The 18,202-nt window shown below is 45.2% G+C and overlaps 1 protein-coding gene across 5 annotated transcripts in view; it reads right to left on the minus strand.

The window, feature by feature from the left end:
* Positions 1–18,202, minus strand: part of serhl (serine hydrolase like) — a 99,665-nt gene that overhangs the window by 69,710 nt on the left and 11,753 nt on the right. For all 5 annotated transcript variants that reach the window (XR_006309777.1, XR_006309779.1, XR_006309778.1 and 2 more), the window contains exons 4-9: positions 14,226–14,339; positions 11,923–11,964; positions 8,715–8,734; positions 5,540–5,614; positions 2,557–2,660; positions 1,395–1,474 (exon numbers count right to left, since the gene is read on the minus strand). Coding sequence is in view for 2 of the 5 variants with exons in the window: in XM_043679988.1 (XP_043535923.1) it covers positions 1,395–1,474; positions 2,557–2,660; positions 5,540–5,614; positions 8,715–8,734; positions 11,923–11,964; positions 14,226–14,339 (435 nt within the window). In the remaining 3 variants the exon portion in view is untranslated. The remainder of the gene's footprint in view (positions 1–1,394; positions 1,475–2,556; positions 2,661–5,539; positions 5,615–8,714; positions 8,735–11,922; positions 11,965–14,225; positions 14,340–18,202) is intronic.

Genomic DNA, 18,202 nt, shown 5'->3' on the forward strand with positions numbered 1-18,202 from the left:
CAGGGCCCCAGCAAACTCGTTCCTCTGTCCTCTAAGTTATTCTTACTGCATTGATGGTGAACAGTAGCTGTGAAAAACGATCACGTTGCAGAAAGGCCTCTTTGTCAGTCATGGTACTGCTCAGCTTCAGTTACACACATACCAGCTCCGTAACACCGACTTCCAATTTCTGACCCACTCCCACATCTCTGCTCCTCAAATTGGTATTGAATTATAAATACTTACATAAAAATGCAAGGACAAAAATATAACGTTTTAAATTTGAAATTGTGTCCATGCTTGAGACGGAGAGCATGAATCTTAGTACATTCGGGCTCAGTGTAATTTTAGTCAGGTTTCATGAAGGGTTTCTCTATGCGAGGAGAAAGTGAGGTCTGCAGATGCTGGAGATCAAAGTTGAAACTTCATTGCTGGAACAGCACAGCAGGTCAGGAATTCCTGAAGAAGGGCCTGTGCCCGAAACGTCGAATCTCCTGTTCCCTGGATGCTGCCTGACCTGCTGTGCTGTTCCAGCAATAAAGTTTCAACTTTCTCTATGCGAGGCCTGGCAAGTTTTCTTGCTCTAACATCTCAATAAATAAACAGCAGGGCTGTGGGAATTGTGCAGGACAATGAGACGATTGAATTGCTGTACAGACGGTAGGCATTGACTCGATGGGCTGGAAGGACCACAATGATTCCATGATTCCTATTTTCACCAAATTGGGCCACAAATGTCTGGCAGCTCAGGAATAAACCTCAAGTTCATAATCGACAACACTCATTTTTTTTTAAGATTAGATTCCCGAAAGTGTGGAAACAGGCCCTTCGGCCCAAAATGTCCACACCGACCCTCTGAAGAGTAACCCACCCAGACCTATTCCCCTACCCTATATTTACCCCGACTAATGCACCTATCACTATGGGCAATTTAGCATGGCCAATTCACCTGACCTGCACATCTTTGGAGCATCCGGAGGAAACCCACGCAAACACAAGGAGAATGTGTAAACTCCACACAGACAGTCACCCGAGGCCCTGGCGCTGTGAGGCAGCAGTGCTAACCACTGAGCCACTGTGCCGCCTTAGATTAGCTTCCCTACAGTATGGAAACAGGCCATTCAGCCCAACAAGTCCACACTGACCCTATGAAGAGCAACTCACCCAGACCCACTCACCTACATTTACCCCTGGCTAATGCACCTAACACTATGGGCAATTTAGCATGACCAATCCGCCTGACCTGCACATCTTTGTGATTGTGGGAGGAAACCCACGCAGACACGGGAAGAATGTACGAACTCCACACAGACAGTTGCCCGAGGCAGGAATCGAACTGGGATCCCTGGCGCTGTGAGGCAGTGGTACTATCCACTGAGCCGCCGTGCCACCCACATTTTGCAGCCTGACTGTACCTCCAGATACCTCAGTGGCTCCCCGCTGAAGCAGAATCTTCCCACTTTCCTCAGAAACGGACCGATTTCCCTGCAGCAACCTGAAGAGTAAGGGAAAGAGTTTAGTTGAAGGAAAATCTGAAGGTACAACAGAACACACACCATCAAAAATAATAAAGAATGACATTAAAACGTGGCCGGTCTCCACGTGACCACAAGATATTGTGGATGCTGGAGATCTGAAGTAAGAAAAACAACAGAAAATAGTGGGAACACTCGGCAGGTCCAGCAGCTGTTGTGGAGACAGAGAATTAACATGGCACGGATGACCATTGATCCAAACTGATGACAGTGATTGACAGAGACCGATAACAGAGACTGTGAGCAATGGATGGGGCGGGGGGGCGAATTTAACCTTACAAAAGGGGCAGAGGGGGGTGTTTAACTTTATGAAGGGGCAGATGGAATGTTTAAATTTACGAAGGGGTGGGGGTTGTTTATGAAGGGGCAGAGGGGGAGTGTTGGAGCTGAATGGCCTCTTTCTGTGCTGTATTGACTCTGGAATTCTGTGCTATTTCAGTCTGGAAACCACCACATGGATGAATCAGTGTCTGTGAGCCGATCCTAACTCCCCATAGAGATTTAAATAAGAGAATAAGGGCAAGATCACTGTGCCAGTTCCATCTGGATATTATTCTGCTGGTGGGTGGAGTGGCGAATATTTTTTTCTGTCCTATTAAACCCACAAAAAATAATTAATACAGTTGTAATAATTAATAGTTATAGTAATTAATAGTTATAGAAAATAATAGTTACACAGTTATAATAATTACAGTTCTGGAAAAGTGCACATTTTCTCTTTTTCTCTCTCTACAGATGCTGAATATAGCTGAGTTTCTCCAGCACTTTGTATTTACTTCAGTTCTCCACTATCTGCATCACTTTGCTGTTACCTCAGCAATTGTTGGTGGGATCTGACTGGGTATAAACTGGCTGCTGTAAGGGGCCTGCAGTGCAATAGTGATTGCATTTCAGAAATAACATCAAATTCTTGGGAACTTGGAATGCCCCAAGAATGTGGAAGGCGCTATATATAAATGCACATCCTTGCTCACCACGACAGCACTCCCTTCCAGAGAACAAGCTGATCTAATTCAGTCCCATCTACAGAGTTGGTACCAACCTCTTTAGTGCTCCACCAGGCGTATACACACGGGGTGAACCCTGCTCCTTTTCCAGCTTTATAAGCTCATCAATCGCTGTCTGAAGTCGTTCCCGGATAGCGGTCTGCAATTAAAACATTAAAACAAAATATTTCAGTTCAGTGCAGTCACCCCGAACTGGGCAAAACATCAGCATTCTACCAGCTCTTTCTAAAAAAAATGGCATTGTTGCGAGAGAAATGGAAATTAAAAGTGGGTATATTTTACTACAGCTATGCAGGGCATTGGCAGGACCACATCTGGAGTACAGTGTCCCACTTTAGTCTCAGTACTTTAAGACGGATGCAAATGCATTTGAATAAGTTCAAATAAGTTCACTCGACTCATTCCTGGGAGAAGGAGGTTATCATATGAGGAGAATTTGGACTTGCTGGGTCTGTACTAATTGAATTTCCAAGAATTAGAGGTGGTCATATTGAAACCTACAAAGACCCTGAGAGAATTTGTCATGATGGCTGCTGAGAGGATATTTCCACTTGTGGGAGAGGCTGGACCTCAAGAAAAGTTCAAGACGACAAGGCCTCGCGTTTAAGATCAAGCTGAGGGGAAGGTTTTTCTCAAGAGTTATCTATCTATGGAATTCTGTTCCTCAGAAGGTGATGGGAGGTTGGCTCATTGAATTTAGCCAAGGTGGAGTTAAATAGTTAAGGGAGTTAAAGGCTTGTCATAAAAGGAACAAGTGAGGACTCTGGGTCTGTACTCAATGGAGTTTAGAAGAATGAGGGAGAGATCTGATTGAAACTTACAGAATACGGAGAGGCCTGGATAGAGTGGATGTGGAGAAGATGTTTCCATTAATAGGAGAGACCTGAAGGCACAGACTCAGAGTGAAGGGATGGATCCGTTGGAACGGAGATGAGAAGAAAATTCTTCAGCCAGAGGGTGGGGAATCTGTGAAACTCATTGCCTCAGAGGGCTGTGGAGACCATATCATTGAGTGTATTCAAGATGGAGATAGATTGGTTCTTCATTGGTAAGGAGAGCAAGGATTATGGGGAGAAGCCAGCAGAAGGAGAAACATATCAGCCATGTTTGATTGGTGGAGCAGACTGAACGGTGGGCCAAATGGCCTAATTCTTCTTCTCTAGAGTCAGAGAGATATACAGAACGGAGACAGACCCTTCGGACCAACCCGTCCATGCCAACCAGACATCCCAAACCAATCTAGTCCCACCTCCCAGCACCCGGCCCATATCCCTTCCTATTCATATACCCATTCAGATGCCTTTTAAATGTTGCAATTGTACCAGCCTCCACCACTTCCTCTGGTAACTCATTCCACACACACACCACCCTCTGTGTGAAAAAAGTGCCTCTCAGGTCTCTTTTATATCTTTCCCCTCTCACCCTAAACCTATGCCCTCTAGTTCTGGAGTCCCTCAACCCCAGGGAAAAGACTTTGTCTATTGATCCTATCCATGTCTCTCATGATTTTATAAACATCTATAAGGTCACCCCTCAGCCTCCGATGCTCCAGGGAAAACAGCCCCAGCCTATTCAGCCTCTCCCTGTAACGCAAATCCTCCAACCCTGGCAACATCCTTGTAAATCTTTTCTGAACCCTTTCAAGTTTCACAACATTCTTCCGATAGGAAGCAGACTAGATTTGCACACAATATTCCAAAAGTGGCCTAACCAATGTCTTGTACAGCCGCAACATGACCTCCCAACTCCTGTACTCAATACTCTGACCAATACTCACTATCCTATCTATCTGCGACTCCACTTTCAAGGAGCTATGAACCTGCACTCCAAGGTCTCTGTTCAGCAACACTCCCCAGGACCTTATCATTAAGTGTATAAGTCCTGCTAAAATTTGCTTATTTTTTTTGGGGAACACATACAAATGTGGAGTTAAGGCCACAATTGGATGACCCTTGATCTTGTTGCATGATGGGGCAGACCCAAAGGGCTGAATGGTCTACTCCTGTTACTAAGTACCATGCTCTCCTTTCTGTATTTGCAACATACTCTCAGCTCCCAGACAGACAGTGATAGAATGAAGTGAGATGGCCATATCTGGTTATTTCATTTTGATGATTCAGGATTTACCCACACAATGTCCCTTCGGTTCAGGGCAATAGTGCTCACAGCTTCAGTTCTTTACCTGATGGTATTTCGCTCAACCCTCCACCCCTCCCCTCAAGCTCGTCAGCCCCCTTCTTCAACCCATCCACCCCCTTGCCCAACCCCTCCTTGATCCTTCCACCCACCCTCCTGACCCTCCATCCCTTCCCTCAACCCCTCCACACCCCTCCCTCAGTCCTGATACGAGTTCAAGTCCCACCTGCTCCAGAGGTGTGTAATAACATCTCTGAACAGCTTCTTTAGAAAACATCTAAATCATCGAAACCTGCACAGCGGCCTGTGCAAAGCCTGGTCTGTGCATCACCCACCCCCTCAGTTCAGTCCCAGTGCTGGGATCTGGAACGCACGGCCTGAAAGAGGCTTGCAGGCAGTTAACAATGGCCATTGAGTGGAGGACACGGTAGGATTGGGTGCAAGAGCAGCAGCCACACGCTGAGGGAGGGAACTGAAAGCTGGGGCTACCTACCAAGGGAGACTTCCTGAGGGTCAGGCATTGAGTTGTGCATCTGTGAGTTACTCCACGATAGGCTAACTTGCTTTCCACTCTCGGTTGCAACATTGCAGCCACAGCGTAGATTAAAGCAGTGCAGCCAGGAGCAGCAAAAACGGTTCGACCGAGAGTCCTCCACCTGAGAGCTCTGACAGCAATATCTGGGAATTGTTGTGAACTCCCCTGATCGGGCTCAGCTGAGCCCGTCGCTCAGGGAAGGGAAATCAATAAGCGACATTGACTTGATGTAACGAGGAAGCCAAGTCTGTAGCACTCTCAGCCAGCCATAAGCTTGTGTATAACTAACAGCTTGTTGTCACCCTGCATGTATATTTATATTTTTAAAAAATTAATAAAAAACTTACAATTGCAGTTGGATAAAACCCATATCCATCCAGCACAATCAGTTTATCGACCAAGTCTGGGAATACTGAACAAAACTATAAAGAGGAGCAGAGATTCACCAATCAGAGAGGAGTCTGGTTATTAATGTCCCTGTGTACATGTATACAGTTACACAAATAAAATACACATTATCATCAATATCTTAAAACTCACTTTCGTCACTTTTCATTTGCTTCCTGCATCACAGTCTTTGATAAATGTTGTTTGTCAACACTTCCAGTTACATGGAGGCGCGACAATTTTTCTCCTTAAAGCAGTGAAGGTAAAGAAGGAGATTTTATAAAATAAAATTGGGTTTAAGATCATGAAGGGTTCTGAGGAGTAAATAAGGACAAACCATTCCCAACAGTGGAAAGGTCGATAACTGGGAGAGCATGCTAAGGTGATTGAGAAACACGAAACAACATGATTTTTAAAAAATCAAACCGAGTCGTTGTAACCTGAAACCCACTGCCTGAGGGGACAGTGGAGAACAGATTCAAAAGGAACATTCAAGAGAGAATTGGATCGATCCTGGAAAGGGTAGGATATGTTGGGCTCTGGGTAAAGAGCCAGGAAGTAATTGATTAGAGCCAGCACAGACATGACTGGCTGAACGACCTCCTTCAGTACCACCCTACAATGGAAACTGTAGAAAAGGCCAGACTTGCCTGTTGTAGCGTCAGAGCTGAAAATGTGTTGCTGGAAAAGCGCAGCAGGTCAGGCAGCATCCAAGGAACAGGAGAATCAACGTTTCGGGCATAAGGAAGGGCTTATGCCCGAAACGTCGATTCTCCTGTTCCCCGGATGCTGCCTGACCTGCTGCGCTTTTCCAGCAACACATTTTCAGCTCTGATCTCCAGCATCTGCAGCCCTCACTTTCTCTGTTGTAGTGTCAGCACCAGCTTGGTCTCATCAGATACTGTTGCTACACTTTGCTCTGTACTGACAGAATTTACGAAGAGCACCAAAGGAATCCAAGCAAATCTGAAGAAGGGCTTATGCCCGAAACGACGATTCTCCTGTTCCTTGGATGCTGCCTGACCTGCTGCGCTTTTCCAGCAACACATTTTCAGCTCAAGCAAATCTGTAACCTAACACATTTCAGAGAGTTTTTATTGCAAGGCTAGGTTTGCCTGGCTCACTTCATCCACAGGTTAAAATAGCCTCTGCTACACCGGCTGTTAGTCCCATTGTTAAATCAGTCACTTTCCTTGCACTATCCACGGCCTACTGACACCTACATAGAGTCATACAGCACAGAAACAGACCCCTCGGTCCAACTTGGTAGTAGTTGCTGACTAGGCATCCCAATTAGTCCCATTTGCTTGTGTTTGGTCCATGTCCTTCTAAACCCTTCACTATACCTCTTTCATCAACTGCCTTGCCTCAAGCATACTACAGAGGAACCTCGATTATCCAAATATCAATTATCCAAATATCGGATTATCCGAAGGAGATCTTGAGGTCCCGATAGAAACATTATATCAAAGACGTGTTTCCAACACTGATCGTGTCTTTTGTTTACAGTGATTAAACGTGAACTTACTGACATGCTGCCGAGAACAGTCCTGGACCGATGGGGGCCCGGGCACCATCTCTAAATGACTGACCTCCCGTCCTCTCTCCACACACACACACACACACACACACACTTTCCCTGGAGTTCTACACAGCTACATACCCATACCACACCCCCTTTCCCAGATTGTATAGGGCAAAGGTGGAACCTGTCAAAAAGTCGCAGTAAAACGTTGTGTGTGTGCATGCATTCTCTATCTGGAGACTCACACCCCAAAAGGCGGCAGTTGCTGGTGTCCAGTCCGGCTGCCCCAAAGAGGGGGCGGGCAGGTGTGGGGGCAAATGGGGAGCAGTGCTGGACCGTGTTGGAGGGCAGCTGGGGGGGGGGGCGGTGTTGGACGGGCTCGCACACGGTGTGCTGCCTCATCTCCTGAACGGGGAGCAGACTTAACAGAAAACTCTGAGCCCCAGAGGAAAGGCATTGAATCAATTAACCGAACAAAAATAATGCCCGCCCATCTCGTTCGGATAATCAAAGTTCCTCTGTATTCTGTAAATGATTAAAGAGATGCACTTGCTTTTTCCGAAGGAATTCCTTCCTAGCCTTATGGGCAATTTCCAAAGGAGTCACACAGTTATAACGCCTGGAGGAAATGCTGGGGGCAAAACTCAACACATGAACCTAACAGGACAAATCAACACGACTGAGATTCCCTCATCATCATTTCCTCAAAATCACTGAGACTCTCTGCTGATGACCCCTCTGCAGGACCATCCACAGTCCTAGGCTCTGAACAAAACTCACTCCCACCTCCAAGATTTCTACACAGCAGGAGCTGCAAAGGCGAAGGGTATCAGTGGCAGCAAGAAAAGGACAATTACAAGATTAAATCATGGGGGCGTTGAGACTGTCACACACCTCCTTGTGGAATGGGCCTTTGTGAAGGAAGTCTGGAGAGAGACGCAGTGGGTTGTGTCGAGGCTCGTCCCGAGCAGCTCCGTGAGGCGGGACTCTGTGCTCTACGGTCTGTTGCCCGGGACACACCGAGACAAACACCGACTGCGCCTGGAGGACCATCAACTCAGTGAGAGACGCTCTTTGATCTGCCCGAAACGGGACACACACCGAGACAAACACCGACTGCGCCTGGAGGACCATCAACTCAGTGGGAGACGCTCTTTGATTTGCCCGAAACGTGTTGGTCTTCCAGAGCAAGGAGCTGACCCTGACTGAGTGTTACAGACTGACACCTTCCAAGGTCCATGACTACGTGCTGAGGGGCGCACTGAAGCTTGGGGCAGCTGCTGCCAAGGGGCAGTGGGGAAAGACCCCTGTCTGAGGGCTTCCTGCTGAAGGAAAATGGGGGTCTGATCAGTTATTGGATTGTCCTGGAGCCTAAATAGACGTAAATAAAGATACATACAAGAAAGAAATGCCTTTGGTTTGTTTGTTGAATAGAATCAAATTCCAATATTTGTTTGTTTTATCATATGCTGATATATAGAACCAGACTGCTTTAGTGACTGTGTGTATATGTAAACATACTTTATGAATAAAGTAATATTTTTTAACTTCAAAAATATAAGTCATGGTTTTGGAATTTACGGCTTAAGTTAAAATGTGTCACTACTTACCAAGCCTCCAACATTACCCCCTGAAAAAGAACCGTGGAGAACATGAATACTGGAGAGAGGATGGTCTGAGATTTACAGCATAAGAAACAGCTCATTTGATTCCATGGGTTAATGCTGGTATTTATACTGCATGCAAATCCTCTCTCCCCTCCCCTCCTCACCCAGCCCATCAGGGTTTCCTTATACTCCGGACTCCCTTACGTGTTAATCTAGCTTCTCCTTAAATGTAATTATGCTGTTGGCCTTAACTGCTCCCTGTGGGAGTGAGGTCCACGTTTTCAAATTCTCTGGGTGAGGAGATTTCTACTGAATTCTCTGTTGGAGCTTTGGTGACTACCTCGTACTTAGGCTGCTGAATTCTGCACTTTCCAGCAAATGGAAACACCACAAGATCTCATCCTCAATAATCCTAAATACCTCAATCATGTCATCACCCCTTCTCGGCTTTCTGTCTTCTACAGGCCTGGATTGGTTTATATACATTGTTCACACCCATGTACTTTTGCAACCGGCATCATTGGTTTTTAATCTAGCCTTTGGTAAGCAATTGTAACGTCTAGACTGACACCCTGGCAGAGACTCAGGACTATTCGTTACATCCCATTACCAGGCTTTTCCAGAGTCATCCAGCAGCCTCCCTCCCACTTTTTGACTTTGTTATGGTTGAGGGGGTAAACCTTTTTGCTTAATAAAGCAAATGTAAATGATCTCACTCTGTGTTAGAACATTTGACAACAGTCTGATGAACATTAACCCTCTTGACAACACACAGATATGGATCGCCTTTTGACTGCACACAATGTGAGTATTGCTGAAGCTTTTCATCTTGCACTGGTCAGGACTATTCACAAGAACTACAAACATAAAATGGGAGAAGAATTTTTCTACTAAAATGAGGACAGTGTGCTGATTTATCACCATGGATAATTCACCAGACAGCTGACAACTGACAGTTAACTGAAAAGCTTTAAACCAGGCAAATTGACTCGGAGGTGTCAAGGCATTTCCCTGAGAATTGAACAAGAGAATAGACATCACCAGTTCTGTTGAGTTGAAACAGGCGCAGCTTTTGGAAATGACAATAAACCTAATTCTAATTCTGCTGGTTGCAAAGAACTGGGCCCCTGAGCATTAATATAGGTAGTTTCCAGTAAGTACAATTGCACCACAAAACGAGCCCAACTAACCGTCTTAAATTTGGTTCTTAGTCATGTGTTGGAGATGCTGGTGTTGGACTGGGGTGGACAAAGTTAAAAATCACACAACATCAGGTTATAGTCCAACAGCTTTAATTGGAAGCACTAGCTTTTGAGATGCATTGATGAAGAGGCAGCACCTCGAAAGCTAGTGCTTCCAAATAAACCTGTTGGACTATAACCTGGTGTTGTGTGATTTTTAACTTGGTTCTCAGTAATTCTTAGCACACACAGGATTATTTAGCAGATATGGAATCACAACTAATATTGGACACTGTATTTAAAGCTTTGCAAGTATGGATACCTTTCTTGTTGCAAACAGCTGAAAGGACATGTTGCTTTAAACAATCTACCAGTCTTTCTACATGTGCCATTCAGCCCCTCAGGCCTGGTCCTCCATTCGCCAAGATCACGGCTGATCTGATTGTGGCCTCAACCCCACATTCTCGTCCAATCCCGAAAATCACTGTCTCGGTTGTTAGTCAAGAATCTACCTAACTCTGCCTTAAATATATTCAAGCGGTGTGCCTCCATCACACTCTGCGAAAGAGAATTCCACAGATTCATGGCATTCTAAAAGATATATTCTCCTCACCTGATCCCATATTAAACAGGAGATCCTTTATTTTTAAACCATGTTCCAGCCTCTGACACATCTTCTCAGGATCCACCCCATCACCTCCCTTTTAGGAACTTACAAGTTTCGATAGGATCACCTCTGATGTTGCTAAATGCCAATGGAAAAAAATCCCATACAATGGTGCACTCCTCTGACAGATCGCTTGTGGTCTGTGGGATCTTGCTGTGCACACACTGGCCACATTTGCCCAAAGAGCAACATCGATTACATTTTAAGGAAATTTCTATACAGGGACATGTTTGAGGGTGCCCTGAAGTCGAGAGAAATGCTATAAAAAAAGGGTAGATTTATTTCTCTCTGCAGGAGCAGTGAGACAATAATAGTTCCAACACTTGGATGCCAACAGAATTTTGAATTACTGACAACTGACCTTCTTAGTTAATAAAAACCTGGGCTTAAAGGAAGACTTGCATTTATATAGCACCTGTCATGACTTTCGGATCTCTTAAAGCGCTTCAGAGCCAGTTAACAATTTAATTACAATTTCTATTGTAATACAGGAATTAAACAGTGAAGAGGCCGATTCCCACTAGCTGACATGTGACAATTACGACAGAATCTGTTTTTACAGGTACTAGTTAAGAGGTAAAACTAGTTAAGGAAACTGGGAACAGCTCCCCCCGCTCTTTCACAAAGTAGTGCTTGGAGATCTTTCGTGCTGACCTCATGGGGTGGGCTTCGGTCTCAAGGTCTTATTTAAAAGTCAGCGCCTCTGATTTTGCGACACTCCCTCAGTCCTGCACTGGGAATGGCAGCATGGATTATGTGCTTGAGTGGGATGCGCTTCGGAGGGGCAGTATGGATGTGATTGGCCGAATGGCCTGCTTCCACACTGTAGGGATTCTTTGAGTATCTGCAGTGAAACTTGAAACTGCAATCTTCTGACTCACTGATATTTATAATCTACTGCTGGTTATGGGGATTGGTAAGCTCAAGGGCTTTTGCCCGGAACGTCGATGTTCCTGCTCCCTCGGATGCTGCCTGAACTGCAGTGCTTTTCCAGCACCACTCCAATCTAGAATCTGGTTTCCAGCATCTGCAGTCCTTGTTTTTACCAAGCTCAGTTGGCTGGACGGCTGGTTTGAGATATGGAGAGATGCCAATAGCGCAGGTTAAAATTTCCACACAGGCTGAGGTTACCACAAAGGATGCTCCTTCTCACCTTCTCCCCTCAGCCGAGGTGACCTTCAGGTTAAACTACCACCAGTCACCTCTCTCTAAATGTGACAAGAATCCCATGGTCCAGTAACTTACAGTGACTTTAGCTTGACCTTTAATGCTGGTTATCACTTACTCTCTCAGCATATCTTACATGAGGACGATGTTTGGTTTGGACTTTGTACATGCAATGACACATGGTAACATCACTTACCCATGCTGTGGCCTAAAATGGTGAACTTATTCCAGTTTAAAGCTGTAACAATAAAACAAAACAAAATCAGGAGTGCTTTTGAAGTTTTAATTTCTCTTTAGTTCCCCACCCTCCTCTGCTGCAAATGTTCATTCTTCACCAGATGGATGTCCCAGGAGGGTTAATGCAACACCTTGCTACAAGTCAGCCTCAACATAGGGTGCAGCAGGTTATTAGACACTGGGAGAAAGGGGCATCCCAGAGCCATTTTTCACACACACACACAAATATTTGTTGTAAAGACTGCAACGAGAGGGGGATCTCTGGTGTGAGCTAGCCTCCAACAGGGTCTTCAATCTGATGAGGAAATACTTATGTTATCACCTCACAGCACCAGGGTCCTGGGTTCGATATCTGAAGTGTGATTACTAGACCTGGACACACTACCAGTGTTCTACCCTATACAAAGCCTTATAAAGGTTCAGCCTAACTTTATAGACTCATGGAATTCTAGGGGAACATCTTCTGGGAAACTAAGCCTTTCTGCTACATGTACACTCCAACTCTACACTGTCTGTGTAGAGTTTGCATGTCCTCCCCATATTAGGGGAGGACATGCCCCTAATATGTGCAGGTTAGGTGGATTGGCCATGCTAAAATTGCCCAGTGTCCACGGATGTGTAAGCTAGGTGGGTTAGCCATGGGAAGTGTAGGGTTACAGGGATAGAGTTGGGGGTTGGGGTTCTGGGTGGGATGGTCTTTGGAGGGTCGGTGTGGACTGATGGGCCAAATGGCCAGCTTCCACACTATAGGGATTCTATGATTCTGTGAGAGGGTGCGTGTGGATTTGCAGCTCTGAAGAATCCAAAAGATGTTTATTCCAACCAATTCTGTACAAACATAAAATTCTTCAGGCTCACGAGTCCTTGAGCAGATATTAAGGTACTCCATTTCAAACATGGAAACATACAAAATAAGGAATAGGCCATTCAGTCCTTCAAGCCTGTTCTGTCACTCAGTAGGATCATGGCTGACCATCCAACTCAGTCCCTTGTTCCTCAGGTTTTCCCCATAGCCTTTGATCCCTTTAACCCTAGAACACGATATCTAATTCCTTCTTGAAAACATCCAATGTTTTGGCTTCAACTACTTTCTGTGGAAGAGAATTCCATAGGCTCCCTGCTCTCTTGGTGAAGTACTAAAAGACCTGTCTCCTTATACTTCAGCCCATGGACTGGACTCCCCAGTCATCGGGAACATTCTTCCTACAGTTACCCTATCTGGTCATTTTAGACTTTTCTATGAGATACCCTGTTGTTCTCCTGAAGCCCCGTGAATACAGTCCTAACCAATCCAGTCTCTCTTCATACACCAGTCCTTCCATCCCAGGAGCAACAGAGAAGCACGCCTCCAGTAGCGTGTCATGCTTCAAGTGATCAGACGTAAGATGGAGTTTGAGATTCTGATACCCTCAGGTCACATGCTAGGATAGTGATGACATGAGAGAGAGTGTGTCTCATAAAGGTGTCCTGACCTATTCCTCATGTCACAGAACACATCAATATCCAGCCAATGCTTCCCCAAAAAATGGGCTGCACTGAAACAAGTCACGCCTGGGCACTTTATTAGAAATTGGTGTTCCTTTTAAAGGGAGAAGCAACTTGCATTTCACAACCTCTGGATGACTCAAAACGCTGGGCAGCCAATGGGATATTTCTGAAGCGTGGTCTTGTAGGGGACTCAGCAGCCAAAACAGACACGAGATCAGACGTAGCAACAAGATGATCACCATATAACCTTCAGTATTAGTTGAGGGATAAACATTGAGCAGGGCACTGGGCAAGTCACTGCAGCTTCTCTTAGAACACCACCACTCAAGACATCCTGAGTTTGAGAAAGGTGCCACATAAATGCAAGCTGATTTTGTCCTGGCTCTCGATAATTCGGCCAGTGGCAAAACTAAAGCCTGATGTAACTCACGTCATCCTCAGCAAAGTGGACAAGCTTCACGTGCATGCCTTGACCACACCAGCTGTAGTAACAGACACAACCCCACCACAAACCAATTTCCACAACGGTCTGCTTTTCCAGCGACTGACATTTGGCTAATCTTCCCACTCCTGGAGCGGAGACGGATATGCCAGTGCCCCTGCTGCTGCCTGGGAGATCAGTGAAGTTAGCACAAAACGACATTTGGCCCTGGGCTCTGACGTCAACTAACAGGTCCCCTGCAAGCAGATAGAATCAGTAGGGGCTGAGTAACAGCCTCGAGACCGGGCTCACCTCGCCGTGACCCACCAAATCCAAGCAGAACCGAAACCTACCGTCTGCAATTCGCCGCACGTCCGAGATGTATTCCGTGAAGTAATAGGGAATTCCTGGCGACCGGTGTGAGGAAAGGCCATGACCAGGAAAATCCAATGCCACGTAATAAAACTCTGAAACAGGAAACAGCAGTCACCACAGGTTGCCTCGGCAGAGGAATTAGTTTTTTTACCAACATAAAGAACTCACTCAGCCCAGAGTTAGTTAAATTCTAGGCTACACTCTATCGTTTGGAGCAGATACAAAGGTTTCAAGCTCATATCCCTGGCTGTGTAACTGTAACAGGGAAAGCATTGGCCTCGTGGTATTATTGCTAGACTATTGCCAGAAATTCAACTAACATTCTGGGGACCTAGGTTCAAATGGTGGCATTTGAATTCAACAAAGAATTGGTAATTATGGGCCTAATGTCGACAATCATTGCTAATTGTCAGAAAAACCCATCTGGATTCACTAATGCCTTGAGGGAAAGAAATCTGTCTTTCTTACCTGGTCTGGCCTACATGTGACCCCTGGACCCGCAGCGATGTAATGGACTCTAAACTGCCCTCTGGGCAATTAGGGACGGGCAATATATGCTGGCCTAGAGACACCCACATCCCATGAATGGAAAAATAAAACAGATTTGCAAGGACGATAGCAGAACTGACAGCTGCGATTCAAGAAAGGCCGGCAGGAGGCTGGAAGAACACAGCAAGCCAAGCAGCATCAGGAGGTGGAGAAGTCGAAGTTTCAGGTGCAACCCTTCTTCAGGGCTGGGGTGGGTGTGGGGGAAGCTGCACTAAAGGGGGGGTTGGGGGTGAAGTGAGGATAAGACCATAAGACCATAAGACATAGGAGCAGAAGTAAGGCCATTCGGCCCATTGAGTCCACTCCGCCATTCAATCATGGCTGATGGGCATTTCAACTCCACTTACCCGCATTCTCCCCGTAGCCCTTAATTCCTTGTGACATCAAGAATTTATCAATTTCTGCCTTGAAGACATTTAGCGTCCCAGCCTCCACTGCACTCTGTGGCAATGAATTCCACAGGCCCACTATTCTCTGGCTGAAGATACGTGAAGACAGGTCGAGGGTATAACCTGGTTGGTCAATTGGGAGGAATGGACCCATTTGGTGGTTTGGCAATGGAGGAGGCCAAGGATGGTCATGTTGGAAAGGGAGTGGTCGGGGGAATTGAAATGAGCAGTGACTGGGAAGTCCAGGTTGCAGGGAAAAGTACCTGGGGTTGGGTGGTGGAGGTGGCGTCCAGATCAGAGTGGTGCTGGAAAAGCACAGCAGGTCAGGCAGCATCCAAGGAGCAGGAAAATCAACGTTTCAGGCAAAAGCCCTTCATCAGGAATGAAGGCAGGAAGCCTCCAGGGTGGAGAGATAGAAGGCTAATCTAGACTCTGATTTCCAGCATCTGCAGTCCTCGCTTTTGCCTGGTGGAGGTGGCGTGACTGTCAGAGGGAACGATCCATGTGGAAAACTGAGAGGGGTGGGGAGGGGAAGATATTCTTGGTAGTGGGGTCGGAGAGCTGAAATGGAGGTGGCTGCCGGACTGGAGCGGTGGGGGCTCAGATTGACTGCAATGTAATCTTTATCTGTAATCGGTTTATCTGACTGTAATGTTTATCCGTTTAACTGCATGCCTTATTTTGATCTTTTACTATGAATAACTGAAGTAATGTACCTTTTTTCTCCTTTATTACTCTTTTCGATCTTAGATTTGTACGTAGGCACTCTAAGATGACCCCATGACAGGTGACATTGTGCACTTTTCACTGTCCTCCTGTACTTGAGTACACGTGACAATAAAACCTAATTCTAATTCACCTTTAACCAGCGAGTGGTGAGAATGTGAATCGCACTGCCATGTGGAATAGTGGCGGTTAAAAGTCCAAACTGAATAAAGGGGAAACCAGATAAACACATGAGAGAGCAAGGTCGTGCTGATATGAGATGAAGAGGGGAGGGAGGAGGTTCACACAGAGTATAATCGGCATATCATTAGAATTCTAGTTACTACTGGACAAGTCAGATCCCAGAATAAATCTGGCTTGACAAATCATATTTCTCGTTTAATGTGGTGACCTTTCATTGCAATGTAAGTACAGCAGGCTGCCAATTTGGTTCTAGCAATGAAACAGAGATTAATTATATTTTAAAAAGTGAAACAAACCAAATTTTCTATGTATGACACAGTGTGAAAGATTTCAAAACATAAGGTAATACAAAATCCCAACTACTCCCCAGCACCATCGCTTTACAGTTACGCAAAAGCACAGGAATATTTCCCTCCCAATCAAACCCACGAGTTTGATTTAACTACTTCTACTCTGTTGGTCCCATGGAGGCTTTTCCCTTTGATCATTCATACAATCAAGAGCTTAGACTTTCTCAGCTTTGAATAAGCAAAGCAGGCTTATATCCAAACACTCCTGACATTCCATAAACTAAACTCTTTCACATATTTCCTTAACTTCTCTAAACAGTCTTCTTTTTCTAAGAGACGCACCACTTGCATTCAGGTTTCCTTCAAACTGCCCAAAAGCTTTTTAATTAAATGGGAAAAAAAAACTTGCTCATCTTAGCTTCTGTTGCTTTCCATCCCCCTTATTTGATTGCTAAATGTTTTCCTATAACTCCTAAAATGTAAACATTAACACTCCAGGAGGACCCTTCACAAAATAAAGACCAACACTCATAATACAATCTCAAAAAATTATATTTATTATCGCAGACTTTTCATCACAAAATTCTATTCATTTCAGGAGTATAAAAGGAAATCATGCTAGACTTTTATAAGCCACTGGTTAAGCCTCAGTATTAACAAGAGCACTGGGTGTGCAATTATGTGTCAGTCTGCATAGGAGAAAACACAAGGCCTTATTAAAGGCGTGGAGATTTACTTGAGTGACAAAGGGAATGAGAAAATTCAGTTACACGAAAAAACTGAAGATATTGCAATTGTTCTCCTTGGAGGATAGAAGATCATGGGAAGATTAAGTGCTCAGGATTATAAAGGGTGTTGTTCAAATTAAATAGGAGACACGGTTCTCAGATGTCTGGAGGATTGGAAGACACAGATTGACAAACTTATGGAATAGGGGTTGAAAGAGCCACATTAGTTTTAGTGGATGTAACGAATTGCATTGTGAACAGAGAGGGAAGTTTAGAATTTGGAGAGAGCAGGAATTTGCTGCAGGGTGGAAAGGAAGTGCTGTGTTGTACCTTTAATACCTGTAGCAGTTTGTGTAACTTGAGACAGTTAGACACAGCACCAGATTGGAACAGCAACAGGGAGGAGCCTCTTGGGAGAAGGTGGCACGGTGTGGGAGGGGCGGCATGAACACAAGAGAGAAACTGCAAAGGTGACAACTGAGAAGAGAGACATATTACTGAAGCACACATCAGGACAAATGCAAGAATGCCCAATTTGAAAAATGATAACAACTATGCCAAGGGAGAATGGGGTGCTGATTGGTTGGTTAGTTAATTTTGATTGGTTATGGTGATGCCATGAGAACTACAGACTTCACTCCTGGGGCTTTCAAAAAACCATAGGCACAAACATGTTCCTATAGTTTTCCAAGTACCAGTCTGTGTACGTGTCATTTCTGTTAAGTATAAATGAGCCACTTTGACTAATGATCTTAAACTGATAGTTATTAGAGTTCAATGTAGGTAAGTGTGAGGTGATTCACTTTGGTAAGAGTAACAAAAAGATGGGGTACTGGGCTAATGGTCGGATACTTGGTAGTGTGGATGAGCAGAGGGATCTTGGTGTCCACGTACACAGATCTTTGAAAGTTGCCACCCAGGGTAAATAGTGCGTTGAAGAAGGCATATGGCGTACTGGCTTTTATTGGTAGAGGAATTGAGTTCCGGAGTCCTGAGGTCATGATGCAGTTGTATAAGACTCTGGTGCGGCCGCATCTGGAGTATTGTGTGCAGTTTTGGTCGCCATACTATAGGAAAGATGTGGAGGCAC

This window comes from Chiloscyllium plagiosum, chromosome 39 (assembly GCF_004010195.1).
Source record: "Chiloscyllium plagiosum isolate BGI_BamShark_2017 chromosome 39, ASM401019v2, whole genome shotgun sequence".
NCBI classification, from domain to species: domain Eukaryota; kingdom Metazoa; phylum Chordata; class Chondrichthyes; order Orectolobiformes; family Hemiscylliidae; genus Chiloscyllium; species Chiloscyllium plagiosum.